The following is a 15,626-nucleotide window of genomic DNA, read 5'->3' as shown; positions in this document are numbered from 1 at the left end:
TTATGGAACTAGATCAGGAGGCTGCTGAGTCTTTAAACAAGCGACCACAGAAAATGAAATATGTTTCGAAGATCGTAGATAATACAAGTGAATAATTTATCTACTATGATTATTATCTTACGAAATAATACGCGATAACGTCTATAGTATCCGAAAACGAAGCCAAACCCTTTCAGCACCATGGACAGGGATCACGACGTTTTGCAGTTCTACATACCCCTTCGATGAAGGCATTATCACATCTCTTCAGATTTTTAATAGATTTTCACATTGTCAGACTGCACTTGCAATTATACGGGACGGTAAAGCTTACTTTTTCATCATGCCCAATGTGACAAGAGACGAAATTAACATAAAACAACAACAAAATACCGCAGCTAAATAAAATGGCTACAAGCATATTTCATATAATTGCCCAAGAGAAAGTGCAGAAAATCCAACCGGCCTTGAAGTCAGAATTACTCCGATAGGACTGGTGGAGCTATTGACAAAGTAAATGACTGCGAAAATTAAGAAATGAAGTGCTATTTAACTATTCAAGTCAACCTAAATTACCTTTGCCACAAATAAGTCCTAAAAATGACAGAGGGTCATAATTGCAGGAGGAAACGAGGGAAGCCAACACACCCTGTGCCGTGCTTTGCAAAGCGTTACCCAGGGAGGCATGGTTGATATGTTTAGTAAACAAACAATACATGTAGTCACCTCATAGTTTGGACTTAAAAATTCCTTACCTCTCCAGATGCGCTTCTCCTGTCAGGGAGCACCAGTGTATTCGCATGGCTGCCCGGGACTATAGTAGATCCTATACTCATTCTGGGTCCAACTAGCATGTACCGTTTGTCTCCAGATCTGTACTGGATGCTGTGACACAGCGTCCCGTCATAATTAGGCTCTTGTAGATATTTAGAAGTATAGTCTGTGGTTTTGGAGCACTGCATTGCAATCAGCACGATGATACTGATGAGAAAAAGTACTGAAACTGAGCCCAAAGTTATCATCAGGTAAAAAGTCACATCAGTCCCCTCCTCATCCTTTGTTGCACTTTTAACATCAGAAGCTGCAAAAGCCTCTTTGGGCTCCACAAGTTTGACAATCACAGTAGCTGTTGCTGAGAGTGAAACGTTGCCATTGTCTTTCACCAGGATGAGCAGTTTATGCTCAGCCTCGTCTGTCTCTGTGAAAGAGCGAAGTGTTCGGATCTGTCCTGTATAGCGGTCCAAACCAAAGAGACTGTGGTCAGTAACTTCCTGCAGTGAAAACAGTAACCAGCCGTTATATCCTATATCAGCGTCATAGGCTCTGACTTTAGTCACCAAGTGTCCTGCGTTCACATTGCGGGGAATCTCCTCCACACCTTCAGCAGAACCGTTAGAGCTGACTGGATACAGGATGACTGGAGCGTTGTCGTTCTGATCCAGAATGAACACGTTCACTGTGACGTTGCTGCTTAGTGACGGAGTTCCAGAATCTGTGGCAACAACTTGGAACTGGAACGTTTTCAGACTTTCAAAGTCAAAACTTTTTAGCGCCAAAATATCTCCATTTTCAGAGTTGATGTTTAAAAATGAGGCTAATTTATTATCTCCACTTGCTTCTCTAAAAATATGATATGAAATGAGAGCATTGTCACTTTCATCACGATCAGAGGCTTTTACTGAAAACACTGAGGCTCCAGGGCTGTTATTCTCCGTGATATAAAATGTATAGGGGCTTGCTGAAAACTCTGGACTGTTGTCATTTACATCTGATACTACGACGCTTATGGTCTTTTCATTTGAAAATAATGGGTCACCTGTGTCTTTAGCAATTATTGTGACATCAAATTGGGAAACAATTTCCCTGTCCAACTGTGATCTGGTTACAACAGCGTACATGTTTTCTTGTAATGATGGAGATAAAGTAAAAGGGACATCTTCTTTGATTGTGCAGATGACTTTACCATTCATTCCAGAGTCTAAGTCACTGACGCTAATTAGGGCCACCGTGGTTCCTATCTTTGAATCCTCCTTGATAGAGCTAGAAAATGATGTCACTTCTATCTCAGGTGCATTATCATTAACATCAATAACAGTTATAATTACACTTTTGTCAGTTGTTAAAGGAACTTGTCCCTTATCAGACGCCTGAATGTCAATTTCATAACTTTTACTTTCCTCAAAATCTATCTGACCGGTTACTTTAATTTCACCAGTATTTGGGTCTATGCTAAAGACTTCCATTAATTTTGAATCCACTTCGTTACCAAATGAATATATTATTTCGCCATTTGCACCCTGGTCCAAATCTGTTGCATTTACTTGTATCACTACAGTGCCAGCGGGAACGTTTTCTTTGAGTGTGGCGGAGTACACCTCTTTGGTGAACACCGGGGAGTTGTCATTAACATCAAGTACATCCACAATTATTTCTATAGCGCCAGACTTAGCTGGTTTTCCTCCATCAACGGCTGTTAGACGAAGCTTATGTTTCCCGGCTGTTTCTCTATCTAGCTGCTTCTGCAGAACTAAAAATGGTACTTTGCGGTCCTCGCCTCTATCCTTCACTTCTAATCTAAAATATTCGTTATGGCTGAGTTTATATTGCTGAATGGAGAACTGGCCTACATCGAGGTCGCGCGCAGCTTGCAACTGAAATCTCGCTCCTGGTAAGGCCGACTCAGAAATCTCAAGCCTTTTCTCTTTCTCCGGAAAAACAGGCGAGTGATCATTTATGTCAAGTACTTCCACTGCCACGTAGTGGATCTCCAGCGGGTTTTCTAGCACGGTTTTCAGATTGATCAAACATGGGCTGATCCGTTCGCACACCTCCTCCCTGTCTACTCTTCTTTTCACATACAAGATACCGTCGTTTTGATTCACCTGAAACAGGGGTTCAGCTGAGCCTGATACAATGCGATATCCTCTGTCTCTGAGTGCACTCTTATCTAGTCCCAAGTCCTTAGCAATATTCCCGACGACGGTTTCATCTTGAACTTCCTCAGATATCGAATATCTGATTTGTGCAGAAGCTCCGCTCCATAGAAAATCCAAAACAACCATGAAGGCAAACCAACACTGTCGCGCCCTCCATGCTTTGTATCCTCTTTGTTCCATGACTTGAAAGCGATAAAGAACAGTCCTTTTAACTACGTCGTGATATCAGTGACACTTAATCGGTCATGTCTGTAAACGATGCTCAAGATCTGTTTTTACAAAAACTGCTGAGTATAAAACACACTCGTTGTTGCCAGTCACGAGCTTACATTTCAGTATGCTGTTTGAGGAAAACGCAAGGGCTCTGTCGAAATAAAGCTCGTGACGTAAAGTGCTGCCAGATGCACAGAATCACTGAACTACACTGACACCAAGCGTTGGAATTGTTACTTACACAGATTACAGTAGTAGTCATTTAAGATATGAAAGAGAATCTTCCAATGTTCAGATGCATGATTTCCCCACATGTCAAAGGCTTTAGCACATGTTGCAACTTTGGTCTTTTTATTTGTATTCCCATTGAAGCCATGGGACAATATCACTTTAACGCTCGACACCGTGAATCACAGTTGTCAGTACATTGTAAAAGAACACATGATACGAACACCATTAAAAGCACATGATTAAAAATGGCATAGGAAATGCACCACGATCAAAACAAAAAAATCTGCTTTCAAATATGTTGCAATACAAAGTAAAGTGAATTATAAAGTTTGTAACAGTTTAAAATGCTGATTATGAGGAAAGTGTAGCTTTCCTGATTGACGATGAAAACTTTTCACACAAGTGTTAAGTATGCAGGGGACGGGAAAATCAAAAACATCCAATGCATTTATCTTACCTCTCCAGATGCCCTCCTCCTGTCAGGGAGCACCAGTGTATTCGCATGGCTGCCCGGGACTATAGTAGATCCTATACTCATTCTGGGTCCAACTAGCATGTACCGTTTGTCTCCAGATCTGTACTGGATGCTGTGACACAGCGTCCCGTCATAATTAGGCTCTTGTAGATATTTAGAAGTATAGTCTGTGGTTTTGGAGCACTGCATTGCAATCAGCACGATGATACTGATGAGAAAAAGAACTGAAACTGAGCCCAAAGTTATCATCAGGTAAAAAGTCACATCAGTCCCCTCCTCATCCTTTGTTGCACTTTTGACATCAGAAGCTGCAAAAGCCTCTTTGGGCTCCACAAGTTTGACAATCACAGTAGCTGTTGCTGAGAGCGAAACGTTCCCATTGTCTTTCACCAGTATGAGCAGTTTATGCTCAGCCTCGTCTGTCTCTGTGAAAGAGCGAAGTGTTCGGATCTGTCCTGTATAGCGGTCCAAACCAAAGAGACTGTGGTCAGTAACTTCCTGCAGTGAAAACAGTAACCAGCCGTTATATCCTATATCAGCGTCATAGGCTCTGACTTTAGTCACCAAGTGTCCTGCGTTCACATTGCGGGGAATCTCCTCCACACCTTCAGCAGAACCGTTAGAGCTGACTGGATACAGGATGACTGGAGCGTTGTCGTTCTGATCCAGAATGAACACGTTCACTGTGACGTTGCTGCTTAGTGACGGAGTTCCAGAATCTGTGGCAACAACTTGGAACTGGAACGTTTTCAGAGTTTCAAAGTCAAAACTTTTTAGCGCCAAAATATCTCCATTTTCAGAGTTGATGTTTAGAAATGGAGCTAATTTATTTTCTTCGCTTCTATCTCTGAGAATATGATAAGAGATAAGTGCATTGTCGTTCTCATCACGATCAAAAGCTTTAACAGAAAACACGGAGACTCCTGGCTCATTCGCTTCAGTGACATAGAAAGTATAGGGACTCAGTGAAAACTCTGGTCTGTTGTCATTCACATCTGAAACAACAATGCTTATGGTATTTTCAGATGACAAGGCGGGCTCACCTGCATCTTTGCAACATATTCTTACATCATATTGAGCCTGATTCTCCCTGTCCAGTGTAGTCTTGGTAACTACAGAATACATACGATCTTGCATTGACGTTGCCAATGCAAAAGGGAGATTGTCATTTAAAAAACAAATCACTTTCCCATTTAGGCCAGAGTCCAAGTCGTTGACACTAATAAGCGCTACAGTGGTTCCAATCCTGGAATCCTCGGGAATTGTGTTAGAAAATGAAGTGACCTCTATCTCGGGTGCATTATCATTAACATCTATAACTTTTATGAATATGCTTTTATCGGTTGTGAGGGGAGCAGATCCTTTATCGGATGCTCGTATATCTATCTCATAGGCTTGGTTTTCTTCAAAATCAATTTTGCCTTTAACAGTTATTTCTCCTGTTTTCTGGTTTAATCCAAATAGGTCCATTATATCACTATCAACCTCTTTTCCAAACACATATATGACCTCTCCATTTAAACCCTCGTCTAAGTCAGTTGCATTAATCTGAGTCACTGTAGCACCAACTGGTGTGTTTTCACTTAATGTTACTGAGTAAAGATCTTTCGTAAACATGGGAGAGTTATCATTCACATCAAGTACCTCTACATTGATTTCTATTGTACCCGACTTTGCTGGCTTCCCACCATCCACTGCTGTCAGTAACAGTTTGTGCTTCACAGCTGTCTCCCTATCTAACTGTCTCTGTAAAACAAGAAAGGGGATTTTACGGTCTTCTCCTCTATCTTTGACCTCTATACGAAAATGTTCACTTTGACTCAGTTTGTACTGCTGAATTGACAATTGCCCACTGTCTGCGTCTCGTGCAGCTTGAAGCTGAAACCGAGCCCCTGGTACGGCTGATTCTGATATTTCTAAATGTGTTTCTTTCTCTGAAAAGGCAGGTGAATTGTCGTTAACATCTATCACCTCCACAGCCACATAATGGATCTCTAGGGGGTTTTCCAGTACAGTTTTCAGGTTGATCATACACGCGCTGTTTCGTCCACATACTTCCTCGCGATCCACTTTTCGATTAACATATAGTATGCCGTCGTTTTGGTTTACCAGGAAGAGGGGCTCGGTGGAGCCAGACACAATACGGAAATTTCTATCCTTTAAGGTGTTTTTATCAAGTCCCAAATCTTTTGCTGCATCTCCGACAATCGTCCCTGCCTTACCTTCCTCAGAGATGGAATATCTGATTTGTGCGGAGGCCCCATTCCACAGAAGAACAAATAAAGGCATCACCGCAACCCACCCGCGTACTTGCCTCCACGCTGGAAAACCTCTTTGTTTCATTTTTTGTTATTTACAATAACAAAACTAAAATAATCATCCGTTCAAGGACTAAAATCCCATTGTCTTCTACACACACTCCATAAAATGTCCGGAAAATGCGTTAATCCATGAAAAACAATGTTATTGATACAGGTAAAGCCACTGATGTGATGCCTGTTGTCGACTGATTCAGGCGAAGGCTGAATGACACGTCGGCAAAGGGGGAGGGACCACGAAGATAAACGGAGGTTCTGTCCCTGTAGTCACACACTGACACCATGCGTTTTCTTCTAAAAATTGCATTGCTTTAAAATATTCAAACTGAAGACGTTTAAAATGTTGATTCATACTGTTCAAGCAGTAAATATTGTTATCAAATTGTATTTCAATCATAGTTGGTTGCTAAGAAACATGACATTTTATACCACTCTCATCTATTCAAGATTTTAGCTGCAGTTCCAAAATTTCGCACCTCTGACAGCGACGACACTATTCTGAATGCGATGTCTGATCCAGTGCTTTTGGCAAACTTAAATATGCATCTCATCTATTAAGAGCATTCACACCAGAACTGCCTTGAAAAAAACAAACAGTACTGCACTAAATAATGAACGAACACGTGAATAATACTACCAGCGAAAGCAAGTCAAGTTTTTCACACAAAAAAAAAATCCTTACCTCTCCAGATGCCCTCCTCCTGTCAGGGAGCACCAGTGTATTCGCATGGCTGCCCGGGACTATAGTAGATCCTATACTCATTCTGGGTCCAACTAGCATGTACCGTTTGTCTCCAGATCTGTACTGGATGCTGTGACACAGCGTCCCGTCATAATTAGGCTCTTGTAGATATTTAGAAGTATAGTCTGTGCTTTTGGAGCACTGCATTGCAATCAGCACGATGATACTGATGAGAAAAAGTACTGAAACTGAACCCAAAGTTATCATCAGGTAAAAAGTCACATCAGTCCCCTCCTCATCCTTTGTTCCACTTTTGACATCAGAAGCTGCAAAAGCCTCTTTGGGCTCCACAAGTTTGACAATCACAGTAGCTGTTGCTGAGAGTGAAACGTTCCCATTGTCTTTCACCAGTATGAGCAGTTTATGCTCAGCCTCGTCTGTCTCTGTGAATGAGCGAAGTGTTCTGATCTGTCCTGTATAGCGGTCCAAACCAAAGAGACTGTGGTCAGTAACTTCCTGCAGTGAAAACAGTAACCAGCCGTTATATCCTATATCAGCGTCATAGGCTCTGACTTTAGTCACCAAGTGTCCTGCGTTCACATTGCGGGGAATCTCCTCCACACCTTCAGCAGAACCGTTAGAGCTGACTGGATACAGGATGACTGGAGCGTTGTCGTTCTGATCCAGAATGAACACGTTCACTGTGACGTTGCTGCTTAGTGACGGAGTTCCAGAATCTGTGGCAACAACTTGGAACTGGAACGTTTTCAGACTTTCAAAGTCAAAACTTTTTAGCGCCAAAATATCTCCATTTTCACTGTTAACGTTTAGAAAGGAGGTAAAAAAATGTTCTCCGCCTCTATCCCTTAATATGTGGTACGAAATAAGGGCATTACTACCCTCGTCATGATCACGGGCTTCCACTGCTAAAATAGACGCTCCCGGGTTGTTGTTCTCAGTTATGTAGAAAGTATATGGATTCTGTGAAAACTCTGGTCTGTTATCATTCACATCTGACACAACAATGTTTATAGTTTTGTCTGATGTTAATGATGGTTCACCTGCATCTTTAGCAACAATTGTTACATTATATTGCGATTGCTGCTCTCGATCCAAACGGAATTTGGTTACCAGAGAATACATGTTATTTTGTAAAGATGGAGCGATTGTAAAAGGAAGCTCTTGGTTTATATAACACATAACTTTTCCGTTGAGGCCAGAGTCCGAATCTTTAACACTAATCAAGGCCACTGTGGTTCCCGGTTTTGAATCTTCGGGGAGCGCATGTGAAAAAGACGTCACTTCAATCTCTGGTTCATTGTCGTTGACGTCAACAATATGTATAATAACGCTTTTGTCCGTAGCCAGTGTCGCCGCAGCTTTGTCTGATGCCTGGATGTCAATTTCGTATCTGCTACATTCTTCAAAATCTATAGACCCTGCCACAGTAATTACTCCGGTCATTGAATTTAAATTAAAGCGTGCACTTGCCCGTGCATCCACGTCATTGCCAAATGAATAGACAACCTCACCATTTGAACCGTCATCCAAATCTGTTGCATTAACTTGAATAATAGTTGTACCAAGAGGAGAATTTTCTTTCAGTTGCACGGTGTAGGAATCCTGGGTGAAAACGGGGGGGTTATCATTGACATCAAAAACATCAACAATTATTGTCATGTTACCGGATCGTGGAGGTTTACCTCCATCAATGGCTGTTAGAAATAACACATGGGTCTTGACAGATTCTCTGTCGAGTGGCTTTTGAAGAATTAAACTCGGAGTTTTACGGTCTTCACCACGATCTTTCACCTCCAAACTAAAATGTTCATTATGACTCAACTTGTACTGCTGAACGGATAATGAACCACTATCAGCATCACGCGCACCTTTTAACTGAAATCTTGCTCCTGGTAGTGCAGATTCAGAAATCTCTAATCTCTTTTCATTTTCGGGGAAGCTTGGTGTGTGGTCGTTTACATCCAGAATCTCCACTGCTACATAGTGGACCTCCAGTGGGTTTTCCAACACGGTTTTTAGGTCGATTACACAAACCTTGCTTCGGTCGCACACTCCCTCCCTGTCAATTTTTCGGTTCACATACAAGATCCCGTCGTCTTGATTTACTCGAAAAGGAGGCTCTGTCGTGCCGTAGACAATACGGTACCCCCTCTCTTTCAGTGTGGTCTTATCAAGACCTAAATCCTTAGCAATATTTCCAACAACAGTTCCTTCTTTCACTTCCTCGTGGATTGAATATCGGAATTGTCCTGAAGCTCTGCTCCCAAACGTAACCAAAACCATCACACAGGCAACCCACTTTGTCTGCTCTTTGCATGTCTGGCGTCGTCTTTGTTCCATGATGTGAAGGTGAAACATTTAAAATAAAAACAGCTTTCAAAGAGCTATACTCATATACTAACGTAAAATCCTTCCGTCACATTCGTTGTCGTAATCGGACCATTCTCCAACACGAGATTATTATCTTTTTAAGATAAATTGTGTATTGAAGCCGTTAGCACGTAAAATGTTCTGACAATGATGGTTTTAGAGGAAGGGGATGGGTCTAGTTGCTATGACGAAAACATGTGGAAGCATTAGTTGTTTTTATACTGACACCAAGTGATCGAGAATCGCACTGCAGAACTGTATTTGAAATAACAGCAGAATTCAAAATTGGACTTTGCACGAAAAAGAAAGCGTTTTTTGACAATAAAGAAAAGCTGCTTGCCATATTCCCACTTATAAAGCACAGAGGAAGAAAAATGCCTTTACACCTTAAATTAACAGGTTGTCCATGCAGACATTAACTCTTACTTTGCGTCATATTACCGATTATTACCATGTTTCAAATAACCAAGTCGCGTTTTGCCAAGAAATAAGAGGGATTTGCTGAAGATTATTCAGCACCGCGGACAGCGACAGCCTGCACTCAGCTAAACTACCAGCGCATTTTAGACGTACACTATATGGAGATGTATAAGATTGCAATTGTAAAAATATATTTTTTTCTGGTACAGATATCATTATTTGATTCAGAAGGAGGTTAAATAGAGAGACGGAGACCGTCCAGCCATCTGTCACACCAGTGGGCAAAAGACATCCAAAGCTGTGATGCAACAGAAACTCTCCTTAATTGCTGGTATATTAATACTCAATTTGCACCCACATCTTGAAATGAGATATTGAAACTTGCCAGTCAATCTCACTGATGCACACCAACTGCCCATAATCCATTTTCCCAGTATCAGTTTTGTGTCAACATTTAAAAAAAACAAAACAGAAACAAATAGTTGGCTTGACTAAAAAGTAAGTTTTATGTAATCGGCAAAAGAGGAGCCTGATAGTTGTTTTAAAGCATTATCTTCCAATTTATCTTATAAGATAAAGCAAGTCAGGAGTGCTTGCTTTATAACCATGGCCATTAATCAATTCGATACCGCAAAAACAAACCAGAAAACACATTACATCAGTGATATGCGCACAAGCTTCAAACTCGAGAGCATGAAATTAAATTGAAATTTATAATCTGAGCTGTGTTATTTACACAAAATTAGGCAAGACAAACTTACAGGAGAGAGAGTCAAACTATTTATCTTACCTCTTCAGACGCACGTCTCCTGTCTGGGACCATAAGAGTATTCGCATGGCTGCCCGGGACTATAGTAGATCCTATACTCATTCTGGGTCCAACTAGCATGTACCGTTTGTCTCCAGATCTGTACTGGATGCTGTGACACAGTGTCCCGTCATAATTAGGCTCTTGTAGATATTTAGAAGTATAGTCTGTGCTTTTGGAGCACTGCATTGCAATCAACACGATGATACTGATGAGAAAAAGTACTGAAACTGAGCCCAAAGTTATCATCAGGTAAAAAGTCACATCAGTCCCCTCCTCATCCTTTGTTGCACTTTTGACATCAGAAGCTGCAAAAGCCTCTTTGGGCTCCACAAGTTTGACAATCACAGTAGCTGTTGCTGAGAGTGAAACGTTCCCATTGTCTTTCACCAGTATGAGCAGTTTATGCTCAGCCTCGTCTGTCTCTGTGAATGAGCGAAGTGTTCGGATCTGTCCTGTATAGCGGTCCAAACCAAAGAGACTGTGGTCAGTAACTTCCTTCAGTGAAAACAGTAACCAGCCGTTATATCCTATATCAGCGTCATAGGCTCTGACTTTAGTCACCAAGTGTCCTGCGTTCACATTGCGGGGAATCTCCTCCACACCTTCAGCAGAACCGTTAGAGCTGACTGGATACAGGATGACTGGAGCGTTGTCGTTCTGATCCAGAATGAACACGTTCACTGTGACGTTGCTGCTTAGTGACGGAGTTCCAGAATCTGTGGCAACAACTTGGAACTGGAACGTTTTCAGAGTTTCAAAGTCAAAACTTTTTAGCGCTAAAATATCTCCATTTTCAGAGTTGATGTTAAGAAATGTTGTCACTTTATTTTCATAAGCTGCATTCCGGAGAATGTGATACGAAATAAGCGCATTGTCTCCCTCGTCACAATCGGACGCTCTTACAGAAAACACAGATGCTCCTGGGGGGTTATTTTCGATGATGTAGAAAGTGTAGGGGCTCACTGAAAACTTGGGACTGTTATCATTCGTATCTGACACAAACACGTTTATAATCTTTTCGGATGTTAAGGCTGGTTCACCTGCGTCTTTAGCGACTATTGTAATATCATATCTGGTTTGTTGTTCCCTGTCAAGCCCTGACTTAGTGACAACAGCAAACATGTTATCTTGTATTGATGGAGTTAATGTAAAAGGGCTTTCTTCGGCGACATAACTGATTATTTTGCCATTCATTCCGGAGTCTAAGTCAGTAATGCTGATAAGCGCTACGGTTGTTCCTGGTCTAGAGTCCTCTGAAACAGCACTTGACAATGATGCCACTTCTATCTCAGGAGGATTATCATTTGTATCTCCAATTTTAATGATAACACTTTTATCTGTTCTGAATGGAATGATTCCCTTATCCGAGGCCTGTATGTCAATGTCATAGCTGTCTTGATCCTCAAAGTCTACACGGCCTTTCACAATTATTTCTCCAGTAACAGAGTCGATATCAAACAGCTCTCGAATTTTACCTTTTACATCACTGCCAAATGAATAAACAACTTCCCCATTGGGACCGTCGTCCAAATCGGTTGCGTTAACTTGGATGACCGTTGTGCCGATTGGGGCGTTCTCTTGTAGCACTGCTGAATATGTTTCTTTGGTGAACACTGGCATATTGTCATTAACATCTAGTACATCTATGTATATTTCAACTGTGCCCGTCTTTTGGGGATTTCCACCATCTACCGCTGTCAACACTAATTTATGGCTTCTTTTGGCCTCTCTGTCAAGTTGTCTCTGTAATTGTAGAATTGGAGTTTTACCATCTCTCCCCCGATCTTTAATCTCTAAACGAAAATGGTCATTCTGACTGATTTTATACTGCTGGACGGAGTTTGTGCCACCATCCGGGTCGTGGGCATTTTGCAACTGATATCGTGCCCCTGGCAGCGCAGACTCTGAGATCTCTAGCCTCTTTGTTTTTTCTGGAAATGTGGGAGAGTGGTCGTTCAAATCTGTTATCTCCACGGTGACATAATGTACCTCGAGTGGGTTTTCGAGAACAGTTTTAAGGTTAATTAAACATACACTGCTCTCCTTACATACTTCCTCTCTGTCTATTTTACGGTTTGCATAAAGGACCCCATCATTCTCATTTACCTTGAAAAGAGGTTCAGTCGAGCCGGACATAATACGAAATCCCCTCTGCTTCATCAAATTCAGGTCTATTCCCAAATCTTTAGCTATATTCCCAACAAAACTTCCCTCTTTGAGCTCTTCAGATATAGAGTATCTCAACTGTGCCGAGGCAGCTCTGAAAAATAAAACCAAAACCAAAACGGCGAGCAAGTGTGGTCGCTTTCGCCATGTCTCCCATCCTCTTTGTTTCATGTTTTGAGGTAAAAGTACGAATCCAAACGCGTCCATCATTCTCCACTTGTCTAGATGCGTGTCTCCATCGCAGCATGAAATATATTTTTGTCTTCTTGGAATGTATTTTACAAAACACAAGAACAGTCACCGTGTGCTTATTCCAAATCTGCGAGCTAAATGTTGTCTAACCAGACAGTAGGGGCGGACTCATGTGTCCCCTGCGCTGAGACGCTATTAGGCGTTATACTGATAAGGTACTGCCACCCTGTGAATGTGTGTGATAATGCATTTTATTATCTATACTAACTGGTACTATGTATGTTCAAGTGTTTTGAATGAGAAAGTTCCTCATGTGGGTTCAGTTAAAATCCGATTTCAGCACCATGGTTGAGGGCGGTAATGACAAAAGAAATCCTTAAATAAGCATATATAGCCAATATAAACAATGACTCACCTCTCCAGATGCCCTCCTCCTGTCAGGGAGCACCAGTGTATTCGCATGGCTGCCCGGGACTATAGTAGATCCTATACTCATTCTGGGTCCAACTAGCATGTACCGTTTGTCTCCAGATCTGTACTGGATGCTGTGACACAGTGTCCCGTCATAATTAGGCTCTTGTAGATATTTAGAAGTATAGTCTGTGCTTTTGGAGCACTGCATTGCAATCAGCACGATGATACTGATGAGAAAAAGTACTGAAACTGAGCCCAAAGTTATCATCAGGTAAAAAGTCACATCAGTCCCCTCCTCATCCTTTGTTGCACTTTTGACATCAGAAGCTGCAAAAGCCTCTTTGGGCTCCACAAGTTTGACAATCACAGTAGCTGTTGCTGAGAGTGAAACGTTCCCATTGTCTTTCACCAGTATGAGCAGTTTATGCTCAGCCTCGTCTGTCTCTGTGAATGAGCGAAGTGTTCTGATCTGTCCTGTATAGCGGTCCAAACCAAAGAGACTGTGGTCAGTAACTTCCTGCAGTGAAAACAGTAACCAGCCGTTATATCCTATATCAGCGTCATAGGCTCTGACTTTAGTCACCAAGTGTCCTGCGTTCACATTGCGGGGAATCTCCTCCACACCTTCAGCAGAACCGTTAGAGCTGACTGGATACAGGATGACTGGAGCGTTGTCGTTCTGATCCAGAATGAACACGTTCACTGTGACGTTGCTGCTTAGTGACGGAGTTCCAGAATCTGTGGCAACAACTTTGAACTGGAACGTTTTCAGAGTTTCAAAGTCAAAACTTTTTAGCGCCAAAATATCTCCATTTTCAGAGTTGATGTTAAGATTGAATGAGTGGAGTTTGTTATTCTCTTTTCCATCTCTGAGAATATGATATAGAATATGAGAATTATCACCCTCGTCGCGGTCTGATGCCCTCACAGAAAATAACGAACCTCCTGGAGAGTTGTTCTCAGTAACATAATATGTATAAGGGCTCGCTGAAAACTCTGGTCTGTTGTCATTCACATCTGATACAACAATGCTAATGCTTGTTTCAGAAGACAACGATGGCACACCTGCATCTTTTGCAACAATTGTAACATCATATATGGACTGCTTTTCTCTATCTAGTGGTGATTTTGTGACTATAGAATACATGTTGTTTTGTGTTGAAGGTGATAATGTGAAAGGAACATCTTCCTTAAATGAGCAAATAACTTTGCCGTTGAGGCCAGAGTCTTTGTCAAGAACACTGATTAATGCCACAGTGGTTCCCAGTCTTGCATCCTCTGTTATTGCCCTTGAAAATGATGTAACTTCTATATGAGGGGTATTATCATTCAAATCAATAATGTTCACCAACACACTTTTGTCTGTCCTCAAAGGAGCCGATCCTTTATCAGACGCCTGTATATCAATTTCATAACTTTCCTCCAATTCAAAGTCTATTAGATCTTGAACAATAATTTCACCTGTATTTGGATCTACACGAAAAAGTTCACGAATTCTGCTATTCACATTCTTGCCCAATGAATACATAATCTCGCTATTGGATCCTTCATCTAAATCAGAAGCATTTACTTTTATAATTGTTGTGCCAATGGGAACATTTTCTTCCAAAAGTACAGAGTATGTGTCTTCGTTAAAAACTGGCATATTATCATTGACGTCTAAAACGTCAACAGTAATTTCAGCTGATCCAGATTTACTAGGTTTCCCTCCATCAATAGCTGTAAGAAACAACTTGTGACTTTTCTTTGTTTCCCTATCCAACGTTTTCAGTAAAACTAATATCGGTATTTTCCCATCTTTTCCACGATCCTTGACTTCCAAACGAAAATGATCATTAGGACTAAGTTTATACTCCTGGACCGAAAACTGACCAACATCAGGGTCGTGTGCTGCTTGCAGCTGAAGGCGCAAGCCTGGTAAAACTGACTCTGAAATTTCGAGACGTGACTCTTTAGTTGAGAAGGTGGGAGAGTGGTCGTTCACATCCAGCACCTCTACAGTCACATAATGAATTTCAAGAGGGTTTTCCAGCACAGTTTTTAAATTAATCAAGCACACACTACTCCGCTCACAAACCGTCTCCCTGTCAATTATATGGTCAACATATAAATATCCATCGTCCTGGTTTACATGAAAAAATGACTCTTTTGAACCCTCAACAATACGACATCCTCTTTCTTTCAATGTCTTCTTCTCTAATCCCAAATCCTTCGCTATGTTCCCAACAACAGTTCCTTCTTTGACTTCCTCAGCAATGGAATATCTTATCTGCGCGGAAGCGCTGCTCCAAAGAAAAATTAATGAAACAATGAAAGCGATCCATCGCCATTGCTCTATCGATGCTCCAAGTCCTTTCTGCGCCATAACCAGCAGATTAAAATGTATCCCGATGATTCA

The 15,626-nt window shown here is 41.5% G+C and overlaps 5 protein-coding genes across 5 annotated transcripts; all 5 read right to left on the bottom strand.

The window, feature by feature from the left end:
* Positions 1–719: 719 nt before the first annotated feature.
* Positions 720–3,041, bottom strand: LOC139291729 (protocadherin alpha-3-like). The gene has a single exon (XM_070913835.1). It carries the CDS (start codon positions 3,039–3,041, stop codon positions 720–722), a length of 2,322 nt encoding a protein of 773 aa, XP_070769936.1.
* A 766-nt stretch (positions 3,042–3,807) lies between these two features.
* Positions 3,808–6,177, bottom strand: LOC139291728 (protocadherin alpha-3-like). The gene has a single exon (XM_070913834.1). The coding sequence runs from the start codon at positions 6,175–6,177 to the stop codon at positions 3,808–3,810; it is 2,370 nt and encodes a 789-aa protein (XP_070769935.1).
* Positions 6,178–6,716: 539 nt separating this feature from the next.
* On the bottom strand, positions 6,717–9,195 carry LOC139291727 (protocadherin alpha-3-like). Its single transcript, XM_070913833.1, has 2 exons — positions 6,835–9,195; positions 6,717–6,731 (listed from the first exon to the last, which is right to left on the bottom strand). Exons 1-2 carry the CDS (start codon positions 9,193–9,195, stop codon positions 6,717–6,719), a joined length of 2,376 nt encoding a protein of 791 aa, XP_070769934.1.
* A 1,231-nt stretch (positions 9,196–10,426) lies between these two features.
* On the bottom strand, positions 10,427–12,793 carry LOC139291726 (protocadherin alpha-3-like). The gene has a single exon (XM_070913832.1). The coding sequence runs from the start codon at positions 12,791–12,793 to the stop codon at positions 10,427–10,429; it is 2,367 nt and encodes a 788-aa protein (XP_070769933.1).
* Positions 12,794–12,959: 166 nt separating this feature from the next.
* On the bottom strand, positions 12,960–15,593 carry LOC139291725 (protocadherin alpha-8-like). The gene is made up of 2 exons (XM_070913831.1): positions 13,230–15,593; positions 12,960–12,998 (listed from the first exon to the last, which is right to left on the bottom strand). Exons 1-2 carry the CDS (start codon positions 15,591–15,593, stop codon positions 12,960–12,962), a joined length of 2,403 nt encoding a protein of 800 aa, XP_070769932.1.
* Positions 15,594–15,626: the final 33 nt, after the last annotated feature.

The sequence above is a fragment of the Enoplosus armatus genome, chromosome 10 (genome assembly GCF_043641665.1).
Source record: "Enoplosus armatus isolate fEnoArm2 chromosome 10, fEnoArm2.hap1, whole genome shotgun sequence".
Taxonomy (NCBI): Eukaryota; Metazoa; Chordata; class Actinopteri; order Centrarchiformes; family Enoplosidae; genus Enoplosus; species Enoplosus armatus.
The sequence above is the reverse complement of the archived record's forward strand: the minus strand, read 5'-3'. Positions and strand labels throughout refer to the sequence as shown.